Source organism: Petaurus breviceps, unplaced genomic scaffold, assembly GCF_028583685.1.
Source record: "Petaurus breviceps papuanus isolate PSGF00001 unplaced genomic scaffold, PetGlider_PUasm1.0 90444, whole genome shotgun sequence".
NCBI lineage: Eukaryota > Metazoa > Chordata > Mammalia > Diprotodontia > Petauridae > Petaurus > Petaurus breviceps.
This window is the reverse complement of record NW_027187256.1, coordinates 725,875-751,064: the sequence shown is the minus strand read 5'-3', so window position 1 is coordinate 751,064 and position 25,190 is coordinate 725,875. Positions and strand designations below refer to the sequence as shown.

The 25,190-nt window shown below is 37.6% G+C and overlaps 2 protein-coding genes and 1 long non-coding RNA gene across 5 annotated transcripts in view; 2 read left to right on the top strand and 1 right to left on the bottom strand.

Annotated features, from left to right (window-relative positions):
* Positions 1 to 3,711: 3,711 nt before the first annotated feature.
* LOC138177714 (uncharacterized) lies at positions 3,712 to 14,801 on the bottom strand. Its single transcript, XR_011172550.1, has 3 exons — positions 14,650 to 14,801; positions 5,045 to 5,227; positions 3,712 to 3,908 (listed from the first exon to the last, which is right to left on the bottom strand). It is a non-coding gene; the product is annotated as an uncharacterized lncRNA (long non-coding RNA).
* LOC138177710 (zinc finger protein 84-like) lies at positions 14,551 to 23,592 on the top strand. Of its 3 annotated transcripts, none has more exons than XM_069108922.1 (4): positions 14,551 to 14,654; positions 16,546 to 16,672; positions 20,196 to 20,291; positions 20,778 to 23,592. In XM_069108922.1, the coding sequence occupies exons 2-4, from the start codon at positions 16,552 to 16,554 to the stop codon at positions 22,679 to 22,681; spliced, it is 2,121 nt and encodes a 706-aa protein (XP_068965023.1). In that variant the 5' UTR covers positions 14,551 to 14,654; positions 16,546 to 16,551; the 3' UTR covers positions 22,682 to 23,592. The 3 variants fall into 3 exon arrangements, with proteins under 3 accessions (XP_068965023.1, XP_068965020.1, XP_068965022.1); XM_069108919.1 differs by lacking the exon at positions 14,551 to 14,654 and adding an exon at positions 14,819 to 14,951; XM_069108921.1 differs by lacking the exon at positions 14,551 to 14,654 and adding an exon at positions 14,829 to 14,962.
* LOC138177711 (olfactory receptor 52D1-like) overlaps positions 20,865 to 25,190 on the top strand; it is a 57,351-nt gene continuing 53,025 nt past the window's right edge. The window contains exon 1 of the mRNA XM_069108923.1: positions 20,865 to 20,995. The gene's annotated coding sequence lies outside the window, so the exon portion shown is untranslated. The remainder of the gene's footprint in view (positions 20,996 to 25,190) is intronic.

The window sequence follows — 25,190 nt, the reverse complement described above, 5'->3', positions numbered from 1 at the left end:
CACCACAGCATTTATGCACATTGCTGGTATCTGCTTCAATTCATCTTTTGCTTGTGAAATCAACTTAAACCCAACAAGATCTGAGGCCTCTATCAACAAATGACTCTGACAAAGTAACATCAACCCAGACAGACAAAATACCGGCACCACAGTCATGCCTCCTCAGTTCTTGGCAGCTCTGGTGGCAGTTCTCAAAAGTCCTGGACAACTCCAACTGGCCCTCAGCAGTCCAGGTAGCTTCAGCTAACATTTCTCTCTCTCTCTCTCTCTCTCTCTCTCTCTCTCTCTCTGTACCTCCATGATGCTGCTCCCAAAAGTTCTTCTGGCCTCTCTCAGCTTGAGTCTTCCCCTATACAGGGCACTAGCTCTTCCCTGTTCATCCCCCTCTCAACAAGTCCATCCCACTTGTGGTACTCATAAGTTCTGGGTCTCCATACTGTAATGGTAATGGAATTTGAGGATCCCTTTGTATTGGAAAGCTGGCAGTTACTTAGCACCTAGTTTCAAATTAAGCCTCTCTTAAAGAAACAGAAGGTATAAATCCTTGTTGCTGAAGTAACAGGAAGGGGCTGAACAGGGAGAAGTTAATACCATATTTAAGGAAGAGCACAAGCTGGACAGTCAGAACTTCTTGGGACAAACATCTGGAGGCAGAGCAGCTGCTGCCAGAGAGAGAGAGAATTTCTCTCAGCGAGCATCTGAAGGCTGAGCACTGCTGCTGGACTGGAACTTCCATGGAGAAAGTGATTTTGATTTTGAGAATGGGAGAAAGTGATTTTGATTTTGAGAATGGGAGAAAGTGATTTTGATTTTGAGAACAGAGCTGCTGAAGACTTCTGAGGGCCAGCTGGAGCTACCAGAGGAAGCATGACTGTGTCATGTGGTCAGTACTTTGTCTGTGGCTGTTAAGTTTTCTCTTCTCAGGAACAGAGACTGTGAAGGATTTGAGATGGACTGGACACTGTGAGCTTCAATGTGGAGTAGGAACTGCACAGAGAGTTGAAAAAGTAGCAGGCAGCTGTCTGCCTTTGAACCCAGGTGACAGTTGGTTAGATTAAGGCAGGAGCTGGGACCATGGAAGAGGAACCATGGGAGCTGAAAGCCAGCCCCAAGTCAAGATGAAAAAACCTCTCTGTGGATACTGAGTCGTGACTGATAAAATTGTAACTTACTTGTGACCAAGGAGTGAATGGCGTATGTATTTTCCACTACCCCTTAAGAGAGTACAGAGTAGTGACTGATATTGTAACTTAATTGTACCCCATGAATAGAGAACTTTGACTATTGTACTTTGTGTCCCTTAAGGAGGCCTTGCCCCTTTAAGGAAGAGTGAGTTAAGGATTAAGGAGGCTCTCCTCCTAAAGACTGGTTGAATTAAGGATGATTGAATGATTGAATTACTAAATGATTGAGTTAATAAATGATTGTACTTTGTTGAAAACTGTGTTACCACTTTGGTGAAAACTATGTGGCTATATTACTGATAAGTTGTTGAGTTGTGACATGGTGAATACTGTATTTTGATTTTCTGTGATAAGTTGTAACATCGTGAATGCTGTACCTTGATTTTCTGTGAATGTTTTGCTCTGATTTGTTATGGAATAAATAGAGTTCACTATACTATGTAATCAGAACCTTGAAAGCTGTTCACAGCAGCAATACTCTGGAAAGCTGCTCATGTGTGGTTTTACAAACACTCAAACCGAAAATCAAGACAATACAAGGGGATCTTTAAATTACATTACCATTACAGAGGCCTAGAGGAATGGAAAACGAGACAAGATTTGTCTTTCTGAGTTCATGATTACTGTCTGGGTGACCCTAGGTCACTCAACTGTTTTCCTCAGGAAAATGAGCTGGCAAACTAGTCTTTGGAAAGAAAACCTCAAATGGAGTCACAAAGTCAGACATAACTGAAATGACTTTACAATAACAATGTATACAGTTGTTGTTCACTACATATCCTTCAAAACATTGAAGGATCTTGACCCTTTAGTATTGAGTGAATCAAATTAACTCCTTTTTCTTTGCCTAAATGACATTTATGACCTTTACTTTTATCGCTTTGAATATAATTTATTATAGAGTATGCTTCAGCAGTCCTTCGTGCTACTCTCTGTAATTTATTAGCTTCACTCATTTCCATGAAGAGAATTGAATTCTAAGACAATTTTTGTTTCCCAATACTTTTTTCCTGTTATTCCAGTGAGCAGGGCTTCCTGTTTCCAAACTGTGCGTAACCTCCGTATTGGAGAGAGAAGCCCCATGGATGCCTAAGGAGGGGTTCCTAAGAGGCATTCGTGGAGGCAAGTGAAAAGCAAGCAGATGGGAGTCATTGTATAGCATTAACTTAGCTGAAACTGATTCATCAGATTCTTTTGTCTTTAATTTAGGGGAAAACCATTGATTCTTACATTTTCTGATACATTTTCTGTTTTCCAATTATGTCACTTATGTCTGCATCAGTAAATGGTTTTCCAGTTGAGTTGTTTTCTGAGCTATTTTTTCCCACCTGTTTTGTGCTCCAGAAGATAATTCTGGTTTTCATTTAGTGTGTTGTCTTTAATACACTCTGTGATAATAGTTTGTTCAATTTTGGGCAATTGGGTACTCTAATTATTGCTTCATTTGACTTTAGTTTTAAGCCTTTCTAAACAGTTTGTTCTACGTAGTACAGACTAAGCATCTTTGTTCTTTATGAAAGGCATAGCATTTTTCCCCATAGCACAGAGAACAATTGCTATTGATACTCTTAAATTTTCTTTCAGATACCCTGAGTCAGGGGACTAGATGTGAAACCAGTGACTCATGTCTCATGAAGGACATTTAAATGGAAATGTCATTCCAGAAAAAAAAATTCAAAAGGATAGTTTCTGCCAATCTAAATTGGAAAAAGCTGTGGAATGTAATCTTAATTTAGAGAGACATCCAGAGGTACAATCAAAACTAGCAGTCCCTCATGGAAGATCTTTAAAGAAAAGGAACATGCCACAACTTAATTCATTTTGGAGAAGTCTCAGCCAGGAATCTATATTTGTTTCATCATGGAGGAAGCCCTTCAGTTATAATTCCTACAACATTAAACTTCATATAGTTCACTCTGTAGAAGAAATAAATGAGCACATTAAATGCATGGAAAAGTCTTTGACAGAAAACCCCATCTCAGAGGACATCAGAGAGTTCTTATTGAGGAGAAACCCTAGGATGTAATAAAAGTGGAAAAACCTTCAGACACAAGGGAAACTTGATAAAACATGAGGGAATTCATACTAGAGACAAATCCTTTGGATGCAATAAACATGGAAAATCCTTTGTTGAGAAAGGAAGTCTTACTAGACAGCAGAGAACTCATACTGGAGAGAAACCTTTTGAATGTAATCAATGTGGGAAATCGTACAGTGAGAGTTAGCCATCAAAGAACTCATACAGAAGAGAAGACCTTTCAATGTAGTGAATGTGGAAAAGCCTTTAGTGAGACGGGAACTCTTGTTATACATCAGAGAACTCATACTGGAGTGAAACCCTTTAAATGTAATCAGTGTGGGAAAGGTTTCAGGCAGAGGGGACGGACATCTCATTTGCCATCAGATAACTCATACTGGAGTTTAAATGTAATGAATGTGGGAAAGCCTTTTGTGAGCAGAGAAGCCAGAAGAAAAATCAGATAATTCATATAAAACTTTTTTTTAATATAATAAATGTGGAAAAGTCTTTGGTGAGAAGAAATTCTTTATTAAAATTCAGAGAATTCATGTTGAAAAGAAACCTTTTAATTTTAGTAAGGTAATTTGAAAATTCAAGCACAGTGAAAACTTTCTTTAAAATAATTTATGTTTAGAAGACAGAACATCCATGTATTCAATGTGGGTAGGCCATCAGTTCTTCATCCTTTACTTATCACATAGTCCCTAAGGGAGAGAAACAAGACAAAAGTAGTGAATAGGTACATGTTCTATCCCAGTGGGTGGGAGCACCTCTCTCCTAGAATGTAAGCTGCTTTTGGGCCATTAATTGTTTCATTTAGCTAACATAATTTTGAGTACACAGATAATTCTTAAATATTGGATTTGTTACATTGTCAGATAGCTTACTACCTGTCAGAATGTACTCTTGTGAGAAACCTTTTAAACTCATTTTGCAAAGTGCTTCAGAATCATTAGTTAAATAATGTGGAAGAAAAAGATTTTGTATTATATTTGCTGTGGGAATAGTAAAACCTAGCATTTATATCAACTTAAGGTTTACAAAGTACTTTACATGTTATCTCATCTGACCTTCATAATAACCTGGTAAGATAGGTGCTATTCCCTCCCTTTTACAGATCAAAACTATAGAAATGTTAAAAGACTTTACCCAAGTCCATACAGTTAATAAGTCTTCGAGGCAGGATTTAAACTCTTAGTTTCTTGATTCCAAGTCCAGGGCTCTATCTACTCTACAACCTAGTATTAAAGCCACATCCTGGACCCTGGGTTCTTGGAGGGTCTCTGACTTTTTCTTTTTAGAACTCTGTTGTCCCTATTTCAATATAATTGGTTTCCCTTATAATTTTATTTTATGGATTTTCAAACATTATTTTGAGGAATCTATAGGTTTTTCCCAACAGTCCAGGGCACAAATAGGTTAAGAATTCCTGTCATAGACTGCTAGAAGTTAACGGTAGTGGTGTATGAATTTGGGAAATACTTCATAAAAACTCATCCTTTGTTAAATACTGTTGTTAGAAATCCAGACTGCAGAATGTCAGCATCTTTGACATTTGGTGCTTTGCAAGAAAAAAAGATGTTTTTTATTTCTTTTTTTTACTATCTTTGCTGTAACACACCAGAAGGTTCCAGTTGGCATAAGTTGTTGATGGTTTAGCAAAACTATATATGGATGTGGGGAAGATGAGAAGTCATACATTTATTTGTTATTTTAAATTTAGTAACTCAAAAAAATTAGTATGTCCAAAGAGTAATTTCCTTTATTTACATTTGCTAAATGAAGCATGTATACAATTATTTTCAAAAGATAGTAACAAAAAAAATTTCTCTTTACTTACTTGCTTCTTACTTCTGAATTTGTTTTATTTTGTGTAGTTTTCTGGATTATGACAATGTTTCATATGTTGCTGTAGATTTTATGTTGTGATCAGTTTCTTCACTCCATATTCCTTCATGCAAGTAATCTTCCCTCCCTGCTTTCTGGGTGGCAGTTAGATGGTACAGTGGATAGACTGCTGGAACTGGAATCAGAAAGACCTGAGTTCAAATCCAGCTGTAGATACTTACTTGCTTTATGACCCTGGGCAAGTCACTTCACCTCTGTTTGCCTCAGTTTTCTCATTTGTAAAGTGGAGATAATAATAACACCCACCTCCAGAGTTGTTGTGACAATCAAAAGAGCATATCTGTAAAATACTTATCACAGTAACTGACACACAGAAATTTCTTTATAAATGTTAATTATTATTGTTGTTCTTATTTTAATTTTAGTGTCATTTCTTCTGCCTCATCCCTATTATATCACTTTCTTAAAACTCACTAAACCCTTTTCCATGGCGCAAAATGGGTTGTTTTCACTTTTGTGCTATTATGAATAATGCTACTGGTAGTATTGTATATAAATAGGTAGTATTTATATAGCTATTCTACTTGGTTCATTTGTAAATAAATTTGTAAATTTACTTAGGTAAATAAACCTAAGTGCCATGGAAGAGAAACTGATTTTTTTCCTGACTTGAGTTATGTTCCTAACTTAAAGGAAGTCCCTAACAGCCTGTTGCATCGAGTCCACCGCACTGCTAGTCTTCTGTCTTGTGCTTTATTTTCACACTACCTCCAACTCAGTGGTCATCTTGTTTGCCAGTACTTTCAGCTCTCACTACTAATATATACCTACTACTGCTTTGTAAAGCTCTCTCCTTACTCCATTACTTCCTAACTTAACCTAACCTAATCATCAGCAACTGATGTTTTTCCAATTATTTGGATCTGACTTTATTTGTGTGAAAAGTGTTTTGTGATTGTGTTCAGATACTTCCTGGTTTTGTTTTGGCAGGTAGATTCCCAAATATTTTATAATATCTACAGTAACTTTAAATGGAATTTCTCTTTCTATTTCTTGTTGTTAGGCTTCATTAGAAATATATAGGAATGATGAGGATTTGTGTGGGTTTATTTTATATCCTGTAACTTTGCTAAATTTATTATTTCAAGTAGTTTTTTACTTGATTCTCTAAGTATATCATCATATCATCTGCAAAGAGTGTTAGCTTAATCTTTTTTTTTTTGCCTAATCTAATTCTTTTGATTTCTTTCTTCTCTTATTGCTATGGCTGACATTTCTAGTACCAAACTGAAAAACAGGGGTGATAGTAGACATCCTTAACCCCCAATCTTACTGGAAATGCTTCTAGCTTATCCCCATACTTGCTGATAGTTTTAGATAGATGCTACTTATTATTTTAAATAATATTCCATTTATTCCTATGCTTTTTAATGATTTTAATAGGAATACTACATTACTTTTTTTTTATTGAATTCTGCTAAAGCATTTTTCATACTATTTGAGTTTAGCATGAGCTTCTGGCAAAGGTTTGGATTTTTCATCGTATCATTCTAATGGCGTCCCTGAGAAACCTACATACCACATAATCTAGTGGGAGTGAGAGGTAGATTACTTGTGTCCATAGTTCTGTTATAAACATTTTCAAGGATACCTGCAAAGGAGAGGTTCAAATGGACAGCTATATTCAAGTTCTTATCTCCCTCTTTCTAGAGCAAATTTCTAACCAGTTGCTAACTTAAATTTCTATTGTTTTTTATTCTTCTTAGGCATGTATCATCATAAGGTCATAGAATTTAATGCTGATGAGCTTGGGAGAGCATCTTGTCCAAGATCTTTATAGATGAGGAAATTAGGGGTCAAAGAGGAAAGGTGATTTGTCCACTGTCACTAGGATATTAAGGATGATATGTGATATAGGAATATGGGAAATATACCCAGAATAAAGGAAAAACAGAACTATGATCAGATGGTTTTATGTGTTCCATTAGGGATGAAATTGGTGTTTGTTTTGCAAATGTTAAAGATGACTTGCAGTTTTTCCATTGTGATAACTTAGTTTAAATTTTGAAGGACCGTATTTTCATGGAATTTGAGTCTATGGAGAATTTAATTTGAAGATTATCCAAATGGGAATGGAGAGGCATATGGCAAATGAGACCATATTGTGACACATCTTAAATTAGTAACTGCCCAGGATAAAGGACACAATGAACATATAACCAGAAAGGTGTTACCCTGTTACACAATGATTGCAAAGGGTAATAGCTGACAACCTGTGTGTTCCATGGACATCCATGTGATATCAAGAAATACCTAAATCAAGAGATCTGAAGAAAGTTCCCAGTAAAATGGCTAGACCTAAGGCAGAGTTAAAATTATACATGTTATACAAATTATACCTGAGGAATAGAAAGACATCATAATCTTCAAGTGCTTCATTTAGATTTAAAGGGTCTAATGTATAAGTACTAGGACAGGCAAGAGTGGTGATGATGGATGATACATGAAAGATTTTGAGGATTTAAGTGGATTATAGCCTCAAAAAATTAGCTGGGGTTTGTCATGCAAAACAGTTATTGTAAAGCTGAACTGAAAAACAGTGTCCAGAATGTGACAAGTGATAGTCCTGTCCTAATGTTATAATATCTGTAGTATTTTGGTCAGGCTTGGATACTGCATTTTGGGAAGGGCATTATCAATTTAGAGATCATCCTGAAGAGAGTAACCGGGCTAGTGAGAAGATTGGAAACAATTCAGTACGAGAATCATTTGAAGGAATTTAGAATGTTTAGTCTGGAGAAGACCAGATTTGGGGGACATGATTGCTGTCAGTCAAGTGAGTCAACAAGCATTTAAGTACTCAGTACAGTGCCAGGCAGGGCAATTAGATGGCCAAGTGGATAAAACACTGGGCCTGAAGTGAAGAAGACTCATCTTCCTGAGTAAAAATCTGGCATCAGACAGTTGCTGTGTGATCCTGGGCAAGTCATTTAACCCAATTTGCCTGAATTTCCTTGTCTATAAAATGAGCTAGAGAAGGTAATGGCAAACTACTCTAGTATTTTTGCCAAAAAAAACCCAAGAAAGGGTAATGAAAGGACGAAACAACAACAAACAGGGCCAGACACCCTACTAGGCTCTAGGAATACAAAGAGTAGCAGTCATTCCCTGCCCTCAAGGAGTTTACAATCTAATAGAGGAAGGCAACACATAAAATGGGGCTGAATAGTGGCCAGTACATCCTAGAGAGGGATGTCAATGTCTTTGGCCTGGGTTTCCTCCTTAAAGTGGAGGTTCTGGGAGGTACCAGACAGTATGGAGGTGAAGCCTCTGGAGGCAGAGGAGGAATGTGGGATATAGCCCCTGGGGAGGGGGGGAATGAGCCTCCAAGGGTAAAGAGGTCTCCATGGCCTGGTAGAGAAAGACCTATGCAGATGAATCACTGATGTAGCCTGGAGAGAGATTCTTCATATGTTGAAGGGCTGGGATGGGAAACAGAGATCAGACTTGTTCCAAATGAGCCCAGAGAGCAGAACTAGGGCAATGGAAGGAACTTGAAGGAGGGAAATTTCAGCTTGATGTAAGAATAAAACTTCCTTTAAAAACCATTTCCTTTATGAATAGAGCAGTCCTAATTTGCAGTGGGCTGCCCGAGGAAGAAGAGTGCATTAACCTTCACTGGAGGTTTTCAAATGAAGGGTGAGTGTCTTTGTTACAGATATCGAGAGAAGGTTCTTCTACACATGCAGATACAAGTTCATAGATTGGTAAAATCCTAGAATATAAGCAGGAACAACAATAACTAACATTTATATAGAAGTGTTTTACAATTATTATCTCATTTGTTCCTCACAACAACACTGGAAGTCAGTCCCATTATTTTCCCCATTTTACAGATGAAGAAAATGAAGCAAATAGAGGTTAAGTTACTTACCCACAGTGACTTAGCTAGTAAGTGTTTAAGGCTGGATTTGAACTCAGATCTTGCTGACTCCAGGCTTAGTGCTCTATCTCCTTTACCATCTAGCTGCTTCCAATCAGTCAGTCTTACTCTGTGCCAGACACTGTGCTAAACATTGGATATACAAAGAAAAAGGAAAAAGTCTCTGTGTATAAGAACCTTGCTTCTTTCTAATTCTGGCTTGCTATTTTGCTGATGAAAATATGTAAGTCAGAAGGGTTAAGTAATTTGTCCAAGGTTTCACACATAGTGACTCTCAAGATTTGTGATTCCATAGCTAGCATTCTTTCTATTCATTCATTCATTTTTCAATTAACAGGCATTTACTTTTTCTCCCTCTCACATCCTTTATTGCAAAAGCAAACCAAACCAAACATAACTTGTAAGAAATGCATAGCATAGCATTGAACAAAGTTCTAAAGACTTTGGATTTTTTTTTTTATTTTACATTGTTAATATAAATTGTTTTCCTCATTCTGCTCACTTTGTTTTTCATCAATTCTTACAAATCTTCCCAGGTTTTTCTGTGATCGTTCCCTTGACTATTTCTGACTGAATGTTAGTATTCTATCACATTTGTTGTCATTTACCAACTGAGGGGACACAATTTAGCTTTTAGTTAATTGCCAACACAAAAAGACCTGGTATTTTTTTTTTTTTTGGTACAAGTAAATGTATGATTTTATTGGAGGAGATGACATTAAAGAAGATACATTGCCATCCTCTTTGACAGTGTATCCTAAAGACTATGAGACCTTTCCATCTGACTTGCAGCTTAAATCTTTCCTAAGTGGTGTCTCTCCTATTAGAATGGGAGCTCCTTAGGGGCGGCTAGGTGGCACAGTGAGTAAGAGCTCCAGCCCAGAGTCGGGAGGACCCAGGATCGGTTCCCGCCTTAGGGGCGACTAGGTGGCACAGTGAGGAAGAGCTCCGGCCCAGAATCGGGAGGACCTGGAATCGGTTCTGGCCTCAGATACTTAACACACACACACACACACACACACACACACACACACACACACACACAAAACTGGCCATGTAACCTTGAGCAAGTTACTTAACCCCAATTGTTTAAAAAAAAATAAGAATGGGAGCTCCTTGAGAGCAAGGATTTACTTTTCTTTTTGCATCTCCAGTGCTTTGTAGATAGTAAGTGCCTAAAAAATATTTTCTTCATTCATTCACATAGGACCAGAATTCTTTCCCCTGCACTACTCTGTCTGCCACATGGACTAGGTGGCCTCAGATAGGTCTTATTCAACTTTTATGTGATATTGTGAATTAGCATTCTATTGGAATCCTCACTTCATCTCCTAAAACTACTCCATTCTTTGCTTAATGGCTCCCCTTAGAAACTAACCCTTACAGATGGCAAGGAGCCTTTTCTCTGATCAATAGCCTAATTCCTTTGGAATTTGGATATGGCCCTTATGTGGACATCCCTTGAGGGAATGTTAATTTTTTTCATTAGAAAAAGAAGTTAATTATTTTCATTAGACATGTTTTTTTTAACCAATTTGAATACTACTCAGTCTATTTTCTGAACTTTAACTTTTGTTTTAACTTGTATATACTTTTGTAAAGGGAAAAGTCTAGAAAAAAATTTAGGTAAATATTTCTTAATATTTCCTGTTGATACACACACACACACACACACACATACATATCCACTGTTTTGACAAAGTATACTACAAAGTCATCCTATTTGTAATCCTTATTGGAAATTCCTTCATTCATCTCTAGTTTTCTTCCCCTTCCTGGATTCACTCTTCAATGGAGAAGGAGCCACCAAAGAGAAATTGTAGACTATATGCTATTCTCATGAATCACTTAAATCAATAATTAAACATTGTCTTTTATGTGCTAAGCACTGAGCTAAATGCAAAAGACTGTTTCTGCCCTCAAAGTTTACAGTCTAATAAGGGAGGCAACATGCAAATATATACAAAGCAAGCTATATATATATATGGTAAATAGGAAATAATTAGCAAAAGGAAGACATGACTGAAGAGGAGTTGGGGAAGGTTTCCTACTCAAAGATTTTAGATGTGACTAAAAGGAAGAGTGATGAATTGATTGGTGGGGTTGATAGGATTCGATGGGAACCCTGGGGTAGGGAAAATGTCCATCTCTTAATTTGAAAGAGAAGAGGAAGCTTAGATTTATCTGACAAACTCTAGATTGGGATAAAGCAGATTTCAAAGGATTCAGAGAAAGACTACATAGAAGATGTCAGAACAAGAGAGTAAGAGTTGTTCAGGAATGAAACTGAAGATACAAATTTCAGCAAAAAGGAAAAATAGCAGGTGTCTGGAGAGATTGAAGTAGAAGTATATGGGGTGTTTACTGACTAACTTAAAAAAGGAAAACTGCACAGGAGAAGGGAGCAAGGATAAGTTACAGACAAAGAATATAACAGCATAGCTTAAACCTATAGAAATAGTCTTAGGAGTTCTAAAGCTCAGAATAAGCTAAGGCTAATGAGATAATCTAAGAATAGCATATATGCTATATTGAGTGATGAAGGATCAAAGAAATAGTATCTCCTTGGAATGAATGATATCATAATAAATGACAAGAGACGAAGAAGATAATCAATATTTTTGCTTTTCTTCTGTCAAGAATTACCTTTACACTGGAAATAACAAAAAATGGATATATATAATTTACTTTTAAAAATAAATCAAGATGCCCAAAGGGCTAAAAACTATGCATACCCTTTGACCCAGCAATACCACTATTAGGCCTGTATCTCAAAGAGATTTTTTAAGAAGGGAAAAGGATCTATATGTACAAAAATATAGCAGCTCTTTTTATGGCAGCAAAGAAGAGTAAATTGAGGGAATGTTCATCAATTGGGGAATGGCTAAACAAGTTGTGGTATGTGATTTTGATGGAGTACTATTGTGCTATAAGAAATGATGAGCAAGGAGCTTTTAGATTAACCTGGGAAGATTTATATGAACTGAGGCAAAACGAACAAAACAAGGAGAACATTGTACACAGTAACAGCAACATTGTTAGATGACCAACTATGAATGACTTAGCTGTTCTCAACAATACAATGATCCAAGGCAATTCCAAAGGACTCATGATAAAAAATGCTATTCACTTCCAGAGAAATGATAGAGTCTGAATGCAGATTATTTTCTTTCTTTTTTTTTGCAGGGAGGGTACGAGAGGTGGAAGGTGGTGGTGATGGTCTGTATTTTCTTTTGTAACATGGCTAATATGTAAATGTTTTACATGACTGCACATGTATAATCTATATCAAATTGTTTACCTTCTCAGTGAGGGGGTAGGGGAAGGAGAGAGAGAATTTAGAACTCAAAATTTCTTTTAAATGTTAAAAATTGTTTTTACATGTAATTGGAGATATATGAAAATTTTCAAAAAAATAAAGATAAGATAGTAAGCACAGATGTAGAATTTGAAGAGGCACCCCAAGGTCATATTGTCCAAGCCCCACATTCAACAGATGAAGAAATTGAGGCCCAAGAAGTAGAAATGACTTGCTCAAAGTCACACTAGTGTCAACAGGATTTGATCCCAGGGGTGGATTCTGAGAATGAAGGAGACAGAGATGTGTGTATGTATCGTCAAAAGCTAATTTGATGGATCATAGACTACATGGAGAAGAATAAGTTTAAGGATACTGCAAAGCAGAGGTTCCCAAACTTATCTGGCCTGCCACCTCCTTTAAAAAAAAAATTACTCAGCACTCCCCTGGAAATCTACTTTCTTTAACCTTTTAATTTTTTTTTTAATTTGTGTCATTTCCAACATATATATTTTATTATAAATTTTTTCCTTCATTGAAATTTTGATGATGCAATATTAGATCATGTAACCATATAGTATCATACTGTAAACAAGTCATTTCATGTACATATTCTTCCCCATGCATGCTGGACTGACCAACAATGCACTACACACTGGCCTGCCAATACTTGCTTGTTAAGACCTGACAGTGGACTTGACCACTGATGGGTTATAATTTGCAATTTATGTGTTTATTTGGAAAATAATGTAATCACTATGACTTTTAACTGTTACACAACAGACAAAACATACCAGGTGTTTTTCAAAATTTTCTTCTCTTCTTTCCCTATGCTTCCACCACTCCCTAATTTTTATTCCGTGCCCCCCTAAATGCACCTGAGGCTACTACCATTTCCCCTCCCCTTTCCCCATCGTTTCAGCAACTAGGGGTGCCATTGCTGCCCTCTTTGGGAACCTATGAAGGATAGAAAGGAACCAGGTTGTGAAAGGTTTCAAAAGCCAAACAGTATCTTATAAAGTCATATTTGATCCTTTAAGTTATAGGGAGCCACCCCTACAGTTAATATGTGGGAGGGAGGGGCGGCCAGGTGGCTCAGCGAGTAAGAGCACCGGCTCCAGTGTTGGGACGACCTGGAGATCGAATCCCGGGCTCAGACACTCAGCACCACACCCAGAAATAACTGGCCGTGTAACCTTGAGCAAGTTACTTAACCCCAATTGCTTTAAAAATATATATATGTGGGAGGGGTGGGGGTGATATGGTCAGATCTGTGCTTTGGAAAAATCCTTTTGGCAACTGAGTGACTGACAGACTGAAGTAGGGCGAGATTAAATGCAATATTCCAGGCATGTGGTGATAAAGGCCAGTGCCGTGTGGGTATTGTGTGAGTGGAGAAAAGGGGGCACAGAAATCTTTAGAAGGTAAAAATAACTAGATAAGGAGATAACAAAAGACTGAAGATGTAGTGTAAACAGCAGGGAGTTTAGGATGGCAGGTTTCAAGGCTCTGTGACTGGGAGAATGATGTGTTCAATAGTTATAGATAACTTAGAAAAAGGGAAGAATTTAGGAATAAAAATCTGTTCTGGACATGTTCGCTTTGATGCAAAGGATATCGAGTTCAAAACATTCAAGAAACAACTGGATATTGGAGACTGGAATTCAGGATAAAGTTAAGCCTTACTGCAACAAATTAAACAAGCAGGCATTCACCCTTCACTTGAAAGATTTCACTAGAAGGAAACCAGCCACCTATGAGGCAATCCATTCCAAGTGGGTACAAATCTAACTGTGAGGGCGTTTTCCCTAAGATCGAACTGAAATCTGCTTCCCTAAAAGCTCCATGCATTACTCCTAGTTCTGCCTTTAGAACGGTCTCCTCTTCCCCATGACAATCCATTAATTTTATGGAGACAGCTATCATGCCCCCCTAAGTCAGCTCTTCTCCAGGCTAAATACTTCTAGTTTCTTCAGCTCATTTTTGTATTGCATTTTCTCCAATCCTTTCATCTTCCTGGTTGCTCTCCTCTGGATGCCCTCCAACTTTGTAGTGTCCACCCCAAACGGAAAGCCCAGACCTGAACGAGACATTCCAGATGCTTGATTGGGTGCCCTCGACCCGTCAGGGTGGTGCTCCCTGCCTTCTTCCCGGGGATACACTGTACCCAGGAAGGTGTTGCCTTGCGCAGCCTCAGTGAAGGTCTGAGACGTACCTGGTCGTTTTCCGGTTTCTCACCCCGCCCCCTCCCCCCCTTCCCCCGCCCCCCCCCCTCTAGTCCTCCGTCTTTCATCTCGCGTTACTGGGTTTCCGGAAGTTAGGCGCTGAGAGGGTGATGACATTTCCGGCCCTTTACCTGCAGTACGGGTAGTTTGGGACGTCTGACTTCGCCTTTTCCGCCTGCTTCTGCGCGGAGCTGCCACTCCTAACTCGGTTGAGCCTGCGCCATCTCCCCAGCTCCAGCAACTGAGGATCTGGTCTAGCATGCCGGGAAGGGGCGGGGCGAGAAAGGAAGGGGCGGGGGCGGGGCAAAGAGAAGTGAGGCGGTCACTTAGTGGGCGGGTGGTGTGACCCCGAGGCAATGAGGAGCCGTCTTCTAAGGTGGACGAGATTCTTGAGGTCCGGACTGGGCAATTCCTGGAGATGGAGGCAGGAAAGGTGAAGTCCGGGTAGGCTGGGGGTTTGAGAGTGTGGGGGACAGGGCTGCTCAGGGGTGGCGGCCCACGGTCCTTCACTCTTCCTCTACACCCCCCCACTTCCGCCAAGCAGGCGCCCCGCCCCGTCCCCTCCCCTCCTCTCCTTTCCACCTCCTCTGGAGGAGAGTTTCCCAGAAGCACTGCTGGGTAGGGGGATGTTGTTGCTACTAGTGTCTCTGATTGATGGAAGCTTACCCTCTAAATGTGGGCCAGAGACTGGACTTGAGGACGAGCTCCTCCTACTTATAAGCTAGTTTAAATATTTTATTACCCCAAAATTCAATTCACAAATTCAGTACTTTAAACTTATTCAACATCTGTTATGTACAGAGAGCGACTAAATGGCTCAGTGAATACAGTGCCGGGCATGGAATCAGGAAAACTCATCTTCCTGGGTTCAAATCTGGCCTCAGACACTTCCTAGCTGTCATTTTTTTCAGTTGTCCTTTATTGCTGTGAATCATGGAGTACCATCATCTCTGAAAAGTTAAAATTATGAGTCAACCAAATAACAATGGGGGGAGGGGGAATAGAGTGAGTACAGATAGGCTGTAGCATATTACCTGTGAAGACTTTTGCAGAAGAACAAGTACAGAAGAGGTAACCAAAAAGGGTATGACTGTAAAATAAAGTCACTGGTCAAGTGAGGAGAGAGAGGCAGAAATAACCAATGGGATTCGGGCTAGACAGCATTTGAATCCTTGTTTGATAAGAAATTTAGAGGAAGTCCCCCAGTGTCTTTTTCAAAACTTCTCTAGAAATTTTTATGGAAGGATACAGACAGATGGAGAAGGCCAGAATGAGTTATAGTTTTCACTGTTGTAGAGAAACTTAATGTAGTGCTGTGCACACAGTAAGTAGGTAATAAATGTTTATTGTAATTTGGAGAAGACATTTATTCCAGATTTCTACAATTCCAAAAAGGAACCAGTGTCCTTAGAGACAGAGGGAATACTATCTCTGATGCTTACTATTTGTGTGACCTTAGTCAAATCACCTAATTTCCCTGAGCCTCAGTTTCCTCATCTATAAAATCAGCAAGTAACTCCATTTGGCCTCTGAAGTATCTTTTAGTTATATCTCTGATCTTGTGATGTTTTATTGTTTGGAAATTGGGAGACTTTTTAGTGTGATAAACCATTTATGGTTTACTGTCTCCTCTTTTAAGTCCACTCAGACAATGTTTATTAGTAATGTAAAATGATTGCTGTAACATAATTATTTAGAAATTACTACATGTAATGTGGTTGCTAATAGTAGTATATCTAATTGTAAGATGTGTGCTGATTATATTGTGTACTTTGGAGCATTATCACTCAGGTATGTCAATTTATTGGAGTTTAGTTGATAGGATTTGTTGGGGGTACACTTGACCAGTAAAATTATCCACATGCTACTGTTTCTAGTACACAGTGAGTAACATAGTATGTTCCTCTGTAAATATTTGACATGAAATACTCAAAATTCTGAATTTTGTGAGAACCTTTATCATCCTGCCAACTCTCTGACTCATGAGAGTAATGGTCCTTGAGTAAGCAGGAATTTTCTTGATTCAGGAATCCATGACATTCAAAGATGTGGCTGTGGAATTCACTTGGGAAGAGTGGAGACAGCTGGACCCTGCACAGAGGGACTTGTACAGGAATGTGATGATGGAGAACTATGAGAACCTTATCTCCATGGGTAAGCATAGTACTCTGTGATTTGCTGTTTGTCCATTGCGGGGTGCATTTTCACTTTTTTGCTTTACCACTCTATAACTGTTGTGTATCTGAAGTGCTTCCTTGAGTTTTGGCTTATTGTGTAGTAATATTTAAGACTTCCTAACATAAGAAGAATTTAAATATTATTAATGGCAAGTAGGCAGAATATGTGTTGTCTTTTCCCCAATGAAGTTCTTTGTTTAGTAGAAATAGAAATCCCATAGCTTTCTTAAGCTAATCCTGAGACTACATTTTCCTCACTTCCTGTACCTTCAAGTCAAAGAATCTTGCAAGGTTCCAGGGAAATTATGAAACTACTTCCTTCTGAAAGCTTTTTGTCTCCTCCACAATGTATTTCTCCCTCCTAGAATTTCTCTTGACAAGGAATGTGTGCTTCATATCTTGGAAGCTCTATTAGGTCAAGAAGGAATTATATCTTAGCTAAACCTTTATCTTCCCCATCATAGTTTTCTGCATACACTGAATACTTAAATGCTTAATGAATTAGAGCAAAATTAGTAAAGGCCCAGGAAGGATCAAAGGTCATAGTTCTGATCATGTCATTCCTTTATTCTGGAAGCCACAGGGACTTCCTATTTCCTCTGTATCAGGAGTTCAGCATTTGGCTTACTGTGTTCTCCTTCCCTAACTTTATTCCAGGGAACTTCAGTGTCTAGATTGGTGCTCCCTCATATTTGCCTAACATTTGAATTTCTCAGTCTTTTAAAATCTTAGTACTACTTCTTTTCTTTGCTTCATCCACAGATAGGGATGGCACTATTCTAAATATCACCATTACCCACAAATATACTAACTGAACCAAAACTTGATACTCCTCTAACCATAACATCCTATTATTCTACCTTTCCCTAAGCCTCACCCCTTCTAAATCTATTTTCTTCCTCACTGACTATTCTCTAGTTCTTTTTTTCAGGCTGTTATTTCTCTTACTTTATTTTTCCCTCCTTCTCAGTTTTGACCTTGTATTTAACCAATTCAACTTTATGCTGATTTCCGCTCTAGAATTGTCTTACCAGTTACCATGTTAAAGCCCTAAGTTAGTCCTTTTATCCATCTCTTCTACTTCTATTCACTTGCTACTAAGAATCTCTAGAAGTCACTCATTTGTGTTGATTAAGTACATTGTAATTTCATTTTGTCCATCCCGATTTAGCTCACTACCATAAGGCAATACTTTGATTCCTTTCTAATTGATTTCCTGTCCCAATCCCCACAGAAACTGACATTTTGAGGGCATTTGACACGGTATCCTCTTCATCTTAAAACCTCTTGATGACACCTCCCAGTCTCTTCTAAATTGGCCCTTCTTGTCAAAGCCAAACCCCACTATGATTAGCCATGATCCGAACTCTCCAGAAGAATGCAGCCTCAGTCACTTCCTTTCTCATCTTCTAATTCCCTCTCTCTACTAATTCCTTTCTATGAGCCTTCAAACACTCCTATCTCTCTTATCCCTTAAAAACCTTCCTTGAACCATGACACCCACTCAGACTTTGATCCTATCTCTCTCTCTTCACCAAACTCCTGGAAAAAGCTGTCTCTATTCATTGCTTCCATTTCTCTGTCTGACTTGTGATCTTATCATTCAACTCAATCTAATCTTCAAAATTATCACTGAGCAGTTGCCAGATCTGATGGTCTTTTGTTTTTTTTAATTTCTCATTTTCTTGACCTATCAGCTATATCTGACACTGTTGACCACTCTTTCCTTCTGGATACTCTCTTCTCTTGTTTTTTGTTTTGTGACACTATTCTCCTAATTTTCCCCCTATTTGTCTGATTACTGCTTCTCAGGGTTCTTTGCTGGCACATCATTCATAGCACACGCACTGACGATATTCTCTAAGCCTCTGTCTTGTACTCTCTTCTTTCTCTATATACTTTTTGTCTTTATAACCTCATCTCCTGGTTTTAATTATCACCTTTTTGCAGGTGTCTCTCAGATCTATATATACACAGGCCTAGTCTCCCTGGAGTTTTCAGTCCTGCATCACCAGGTACCTGTTGGACATTTCAAGTTAGATGTCTTGGAGACATCTTAAACTGAACATAATGAAAACTGAGTTTGTTATATTTCCTTGCCGCACCAACTCACCCCTCTTTTAAACTTCCCTATTTCTGTTAAAAGCTTTACCATTCTTCCAGTTTCCCAAGTTTGTAATCTTAGCGTCATTCTAGACTCTTTACTCTCCCTCATCCCACTTATCCAGTCAGCTGTCAGATCTTTCTATTTTCTACCTCCACAACATCTCTTGAATCTGACCTTTTTTCCCTTTCTACTGACTTTTGCAACCTTAGTTTAAGTCATCATCACCTCTAATTTAGGTTATTGCAGTTGTCTCCTAAATTGATCTTCTCTTGTCCAGTCTCTTCTTACTCTGCTTCATTATCCACATTGCTGGCAGAGTGATTTGTCTTAACATAAATCCAAGCATATAACTCCCTTACTTAGTCAACTCCGGTAGCTCCTAAGATAAAAAAAAACAAAACCCCTCTTCTGTGTGGATGTAACATTATTACCTGATGGCTAATGAGGTGTCCTCTCTCAAAATAAAACTTTCCTGTGTTTATTATATCATGAAGGGTTTATCTCAAGTGTGAATTATTTTATATTTAGTCATACTTTGTGTATGAAGGTACCTTTTTTCCTTCTCTGCCCCCTTTGTGCCTTCCCCCCTCCCCCATAAATACTTTATGATCTAGTCCAAGTGGCTATCTCTTTGCTCCTCACTCAGCACTCTACTTCTGGTCTTTATGCCTCTTGTATGCTGGAATGTTCTCCCTCTTTATCTCCACCTCATAGAATCCCTCTCTTCATTCAGGACACAACTTAAACCTACCGTGTTCTGCATGAAGACTCTCCTGATCCCTCTTATTGCTAATATCTCTCAAACTAGTTTGTATTTAATTATACTCTACTCTCTGTAAATTTATTCTACATACATTTATACATGTACTTGTTTTCTTCCCCATTAAAGTGTAAGCTCCTTGACAGTCAGGATTGTTTCATTTTTTGTATCTGTATTTCCTATGTTTAGTGTGGTGCCTGTATAGTACGTTTCTAAAATGTTTACTGAATTATTTGGATACCCAAAGATAAAACCCTAGCATGAATTGGGGTCAAATTAGCTGATTTTCTTTATTATTCTAAATTATATTTGTGACCCATTCTCCCTTGAAATACAGCAGAACAGAGGTGTCAGACAAGTGACTCACAGCATGAGGTGACACAGATTAAAACATAATGTGGAAGTATATAAAAAAATAAATTAAAATATAATAGGATGTGGTTTTCTATGTTGGTAAGTGGCCCATGATCTTATGTATGATTTAGTGGCCCCATTTCTCTTCTATTCTATTTGAATTTGACACCACTGCAATAGAGTATGCCTCAGCTGTCTTTCATACCATTTTCTATATGCTTTCATAGCTGAGCTTTTTTTTAATGAGAATTTAGTTCTTAGATGCATTTTTATCCCCAGGGATTTTTGTTTCCAAACTGGATGTTATTTCCCTATTGGAAAAAGGAGAAGCCTCATGGATGTCAGAGGGAGAAGTTCTAAGAAGCACTTGTCCAGGTGAGTAAGGAAAAATTCCAAGCTAGATTAAATATATTTGTCATATCCTTTCTTCCTTCATAATTTGGGGAAAATCCAAAAATTCTTCAGTATTCTCTAATAGTTTCATTTTCCAGGCCTGTCATTTTAGTTTAAGTAGATCCAAAGTCATTTGCCAGTTAAGTAGTTTCCTAGGTTTTTCTCTTCCTCTGATTTTCTACTATTCTGTCCTCCAGAAGGAAATCCTGTTTGTCATTGTGTGTATTACTTTAATGACTGTTTCATGACTTGAGATATAATTTGTTTTGTCTTGGACAATTACTTTCTTTTGTTTCTATTTCTTCTCCTATCTTTGACTTTAATTCTGATGAAATTGTTCTCTACATACAAATTACATATCATTCTATTTTATGGAAGAGATAAAAGATAGAACTTGTTATAAAGCAGTTTCTTTTGTCCTAGCACAGGGTTCAGATGTTAGTGACATTTTATAAAAATTTTTTTCAGATTCTCTTAATCTGGACAGTTGGAGTAAAGCCAAAAACTGGAGTTTGATACAGAGTACTTGCCTCATACCATCACCTAAGAAAAGACTACCAAATATTCCCCAGGATGCCAATATGGGAGAATCTATGGCATATGATGTCATTTTACAGAAACAGCCAGGCAACCAGGAGAGACAATCTAGAAATGTAACCATCATTCACAGAACAACTCTTAATAAAGTGAGTGTACCTCAACAGAATTTATTTGGAAGTAGTTTTAGTCCAGGGTCAGTCTTTCTTCCAGTGAAGTCCTTCAGATACTACTCAGGAAACAAACTTCATAGAATATACTCTGGAAGAAAGTTACATGAATACAATGAATATGGCAAAGTCTCTGATAGAAAATCTAGTCTTACTCTATATGAGAGAATTTGTACTGGAGAGAAATCCCTTACATGCAATGAATGTGGCAAAATCTTGGGTTCCAGGGGAAGCCTTATTAGACACCATAGAATTCATGCTGGAGTGAAATCCTTTGAATGTAATGAATGTGGGAAGGCCTTTAGTAGCAGGGGGAATCTTAATCGTCATGAGAGATCTCATGCTGGAGTGAAACCCTTTGAATGTAATAGATGTGGAAAAGCCTTTGCTGAAAGGGGAAAGTTGAACAAACATGAGAGGATTCATACTGGAGAAAAACCCTTTGAGTGTAATAAATGTAAAAAAACCTTTAGCCATAGGGAAAGTTTAACTAAACATGAGAGAATTCATACTGGAGAGAGATCCTTTGAATGTGATAGATGTGAGAAAGCATTCTTTGAGAAGGGAAATCTTATTAGACATCAGATAATTCATACTGGATTGAAACCTTTTGAATGTGATGAATGTGGGAAAGCCTTTCGCAATAAGGGAAGCCTTACTGATCATCTGAGAGTTCATACTGGAATGAAACCCTTTGGATGTGATGAATGTGGGAAAGCCTTTAGTCACCGTGGAAGCTTAACAACACATAAGATAATTCATACTGGAGAAAAGCCCTTTCAATGTAATGAATGTGGGAAAGCCTTTAGTAATAGGGGAACCCTAATTAGACATCAGAGAACTCATACTGGAGTGAAGCCCTTTGAATGTAATGAGTGTGGGAAAAGCTTCAGCCGGAAGGTACTTCTTGATAATCATCAGAGCATCCATACTGGTGTGAAACCTTTTGAATGTAGTGAATGTGGAAAATCCTTCTTTGAGAGGGGAAACCTTTTTATACACTGGAGAAGTCATACTGGAGTGAAACCCTTTGAATGTAGTCAGTGCGGGAAAACCTTTGGTAATAAGGGAAACCTCACTGATCATCAAAGAATTCATACTGGAGTGAAACCCTTTGAATGTAGTGAATGTGGGAAAGCCTTCCGTCACAGGGGAAATTTGGCAACACATAAGAGAACTCATACTGGAGAGAAACCCTTCATATGTAATCAGTGTGGAAAAGCTTTTAGTGGGAGTGGAGCTTTGATTATACATTGGCGAACTCATACTGGAGAGAAACCTTTTGAATGTAGAGAATGTGGAAAAGCCTTCAGTGAAAGGGGATCCCTTCTTAGACACCAGAGAATTCATACTGGAATGAAACCCTTTGAATGTAATAAATGTGGGAAAAGTTTCAGTCGAAAGGTACTTCTTACGGATCACCAGAGTGTTCATACTGGAGTGAAACCTTTTGAATGTAATAAATGTGGAAAAGCCTTTGGTGAGAGAGGAATTTTAAAGAAACATGAGAAAATTCATAGTGGTCAGAAACCCTTTGAATGTAATAAATGTGGAAGAGCCTTCTTTGAGAGAGGGAATCTTAATCGGCATGAGAGAATTCATATGAGAAAAATACCTGTACTTGTAATGAATGCAGAAAAACCTTTGACCTCAGTAAAAGTTTGATGAAACATAAGAAAATTCATACCATAGAGAAAACCTGCAAAATGAATGTGGAAAGGCCTTTATGGGATTTATCATTCTTGATCTATCATCAGAGACTTCATAATGGAAGGAAACTATATAAAAGCAATAAACAAAATCTTTTAGCCACTTCTGTCCCACCAACTATAGAGTATATACTTCATGAAAACAGGGATGCTTTTCTTTTCTTTGTATCTTCATAACTCACCATGATACTTAGCATGTAGAATGCCCTTAATAAATGTTAAGTATAGTTTAGCTGTCAGAGGACCGACCCCCTGCTACAAATAAGATAATTTACACTTGTAGATAAGGCTACATATATTTTATGTGAGAAACATCAGCAAATGAATGGGAAGAAAAAGATTCTGAATTATATTGACCATGGGAACAGTTTTGCTATAAATGTTACACATAATGCTTCACAAAAAATAACCTTTTTTATAATACTGGAGTGTCAAGGTTATAGGGTACATTACTAGTTATTGTTTTCTTCTTTTATCATACTCTTTATTATAAAACACCTTAGGCACTATTAGGAAGAGTTGAATAAATCTGTAGCACATAACGGTATGCCTGATATGTTTTCTTTTTTAAGTTGGCCATTTTATCAAAACCACAGAATTTTTAAATCACAGAGCAAATTCAAATTTCATTTTTTTCATTTTTAATAACTGATTTAAAATGAACATTCTGATTCCATAAAAGATAAAAATAAATACGTTTGAAAAAAATAATCTCCTTTATTTACATTATCCTAAATAGATTATGTAGTTACATTTACTTCCACAAGATGGCAGCAAAGAAAGTTTGCTCCTTTTTCAACTTTTTTCTGAATGACAAAATGTATTCTAACTTCATTTCATATAAATCTTCCAATTTAAAGAAAACAATTCACGTATTCTTAGTTGTACATCAACATTTCATCACCTTGATAAATCAGTTTGTTTATTCTCCTATCATGGAACATGTGAAATGTTTTTAGTTTTGTTTTAGTTTTAGTTTTCTATTTTGAATAGAACTTCAGGGTACAATACCAGGAAGGAAAAGACAGGTGATAATTTGTATAAAAAGAGTAAGAACATGGCATAACTGATGGATAGGTATGAGCTCTTTTGATATACACGTAATATCAAGAAATGACCATTTGGGAATAGTATGGAGGAGATTAACTCAGAAAAACCTGTAATTATGTAATCTATGAATTCTTTATCAGAATAGCCAAAGTCTTTTATGAAAGATTTGAATAATTCAGGTCCCAAGTGGGACTTGGGTGAACAAAAACCATCAGAGAAATAAAATGGTGTTTCAGCAGTTAATCTTATCTCACTGGGAACCTGTATGTTACTAGCCTAGAAATCATTCCCTTCTTGCCATCTGTGCTCCTGTCTTAGGGAAGGACAGGGTATTCAGAAGATAAAGTTGTGAAAGGAAAAATAATTCATGAATTTTCAAAGTATTTTATTAGACTTTCCTTTTTTTATTGCCTAGATTCCCCAAGTGTTCCCTCTATCTCTACTTAAGAGTCATCCCCTATAAAAAAAAAATTAAGAAAGAGAATAAGATTAAGCAATCAGTAAACACAGAAGAAAACCTTATATTCACTACTCCACATCTGTTTGTCTCAGCCTCTGCAAAGTGGGAAGGTGAAAGAGATATCCTCATATTATTTGGATTAAGCTGGCATTTTATAATTTTACAACATTCAGCTTCCTTTATTTTGTGGTAGAGAGTGTTCCCATTTATATTGTGGACATGATTTATATTGCTTTCCTAGTTCTGCGGACTTCACTTTGTAGCAGCTGTTCATGTACACCTTTTAATGCTTTTTCTGTTCATCATATTCATAATTTTTTAAAGCTTAATAGCCTTCTGTTACATGCATGTGCCAGAATTTGTTTAGCCATTCTCTAAATTGATGGACATCAGTTCTTTTCTGCTTTGAAAAATGCTGCTATATTTTGTTGTATGTGGATCCTTTTTTTTTTTTCTTTAACTCTTCAGGGTATATACTTGCCAATTCAATCACTGGGTCAAAGGTTACAAGCATTTTATATAATTACAAATTGGTTTCTGGAATGGTTTTACCAGTTCACACCTCTACCAATACATGAGTTATCTAAATTGGCACAACCCACCCAACATCTACTGTTCCTGTCTTTTGTATATTTGTAGATTTGCTTGCATTCTCTTATTGTTTGCAGTTTGGAACATCCTTTCATAAGGTTGTTAATATTTTGGAAATCTTATAAGAACTGTTTGAGACCTGTCTCTAAGCCTTAAGCCCTTCTGTCATATTCTCCATGAGCTCCCTCTTCTCCCTTCATCTCATATCACTCATATGCCTTCTGCCATCATCTTCTCCTTCACCCTTGTCTTACATAAAAAGGTGGCCTTAGTCCCTTTACCTGCACAAGTGATCCCAATACCCCTTCTGTCATCTTACCTCTCTTACTTATTTTCAGTCTTTCTCTGTCTATTGGTTATTTCC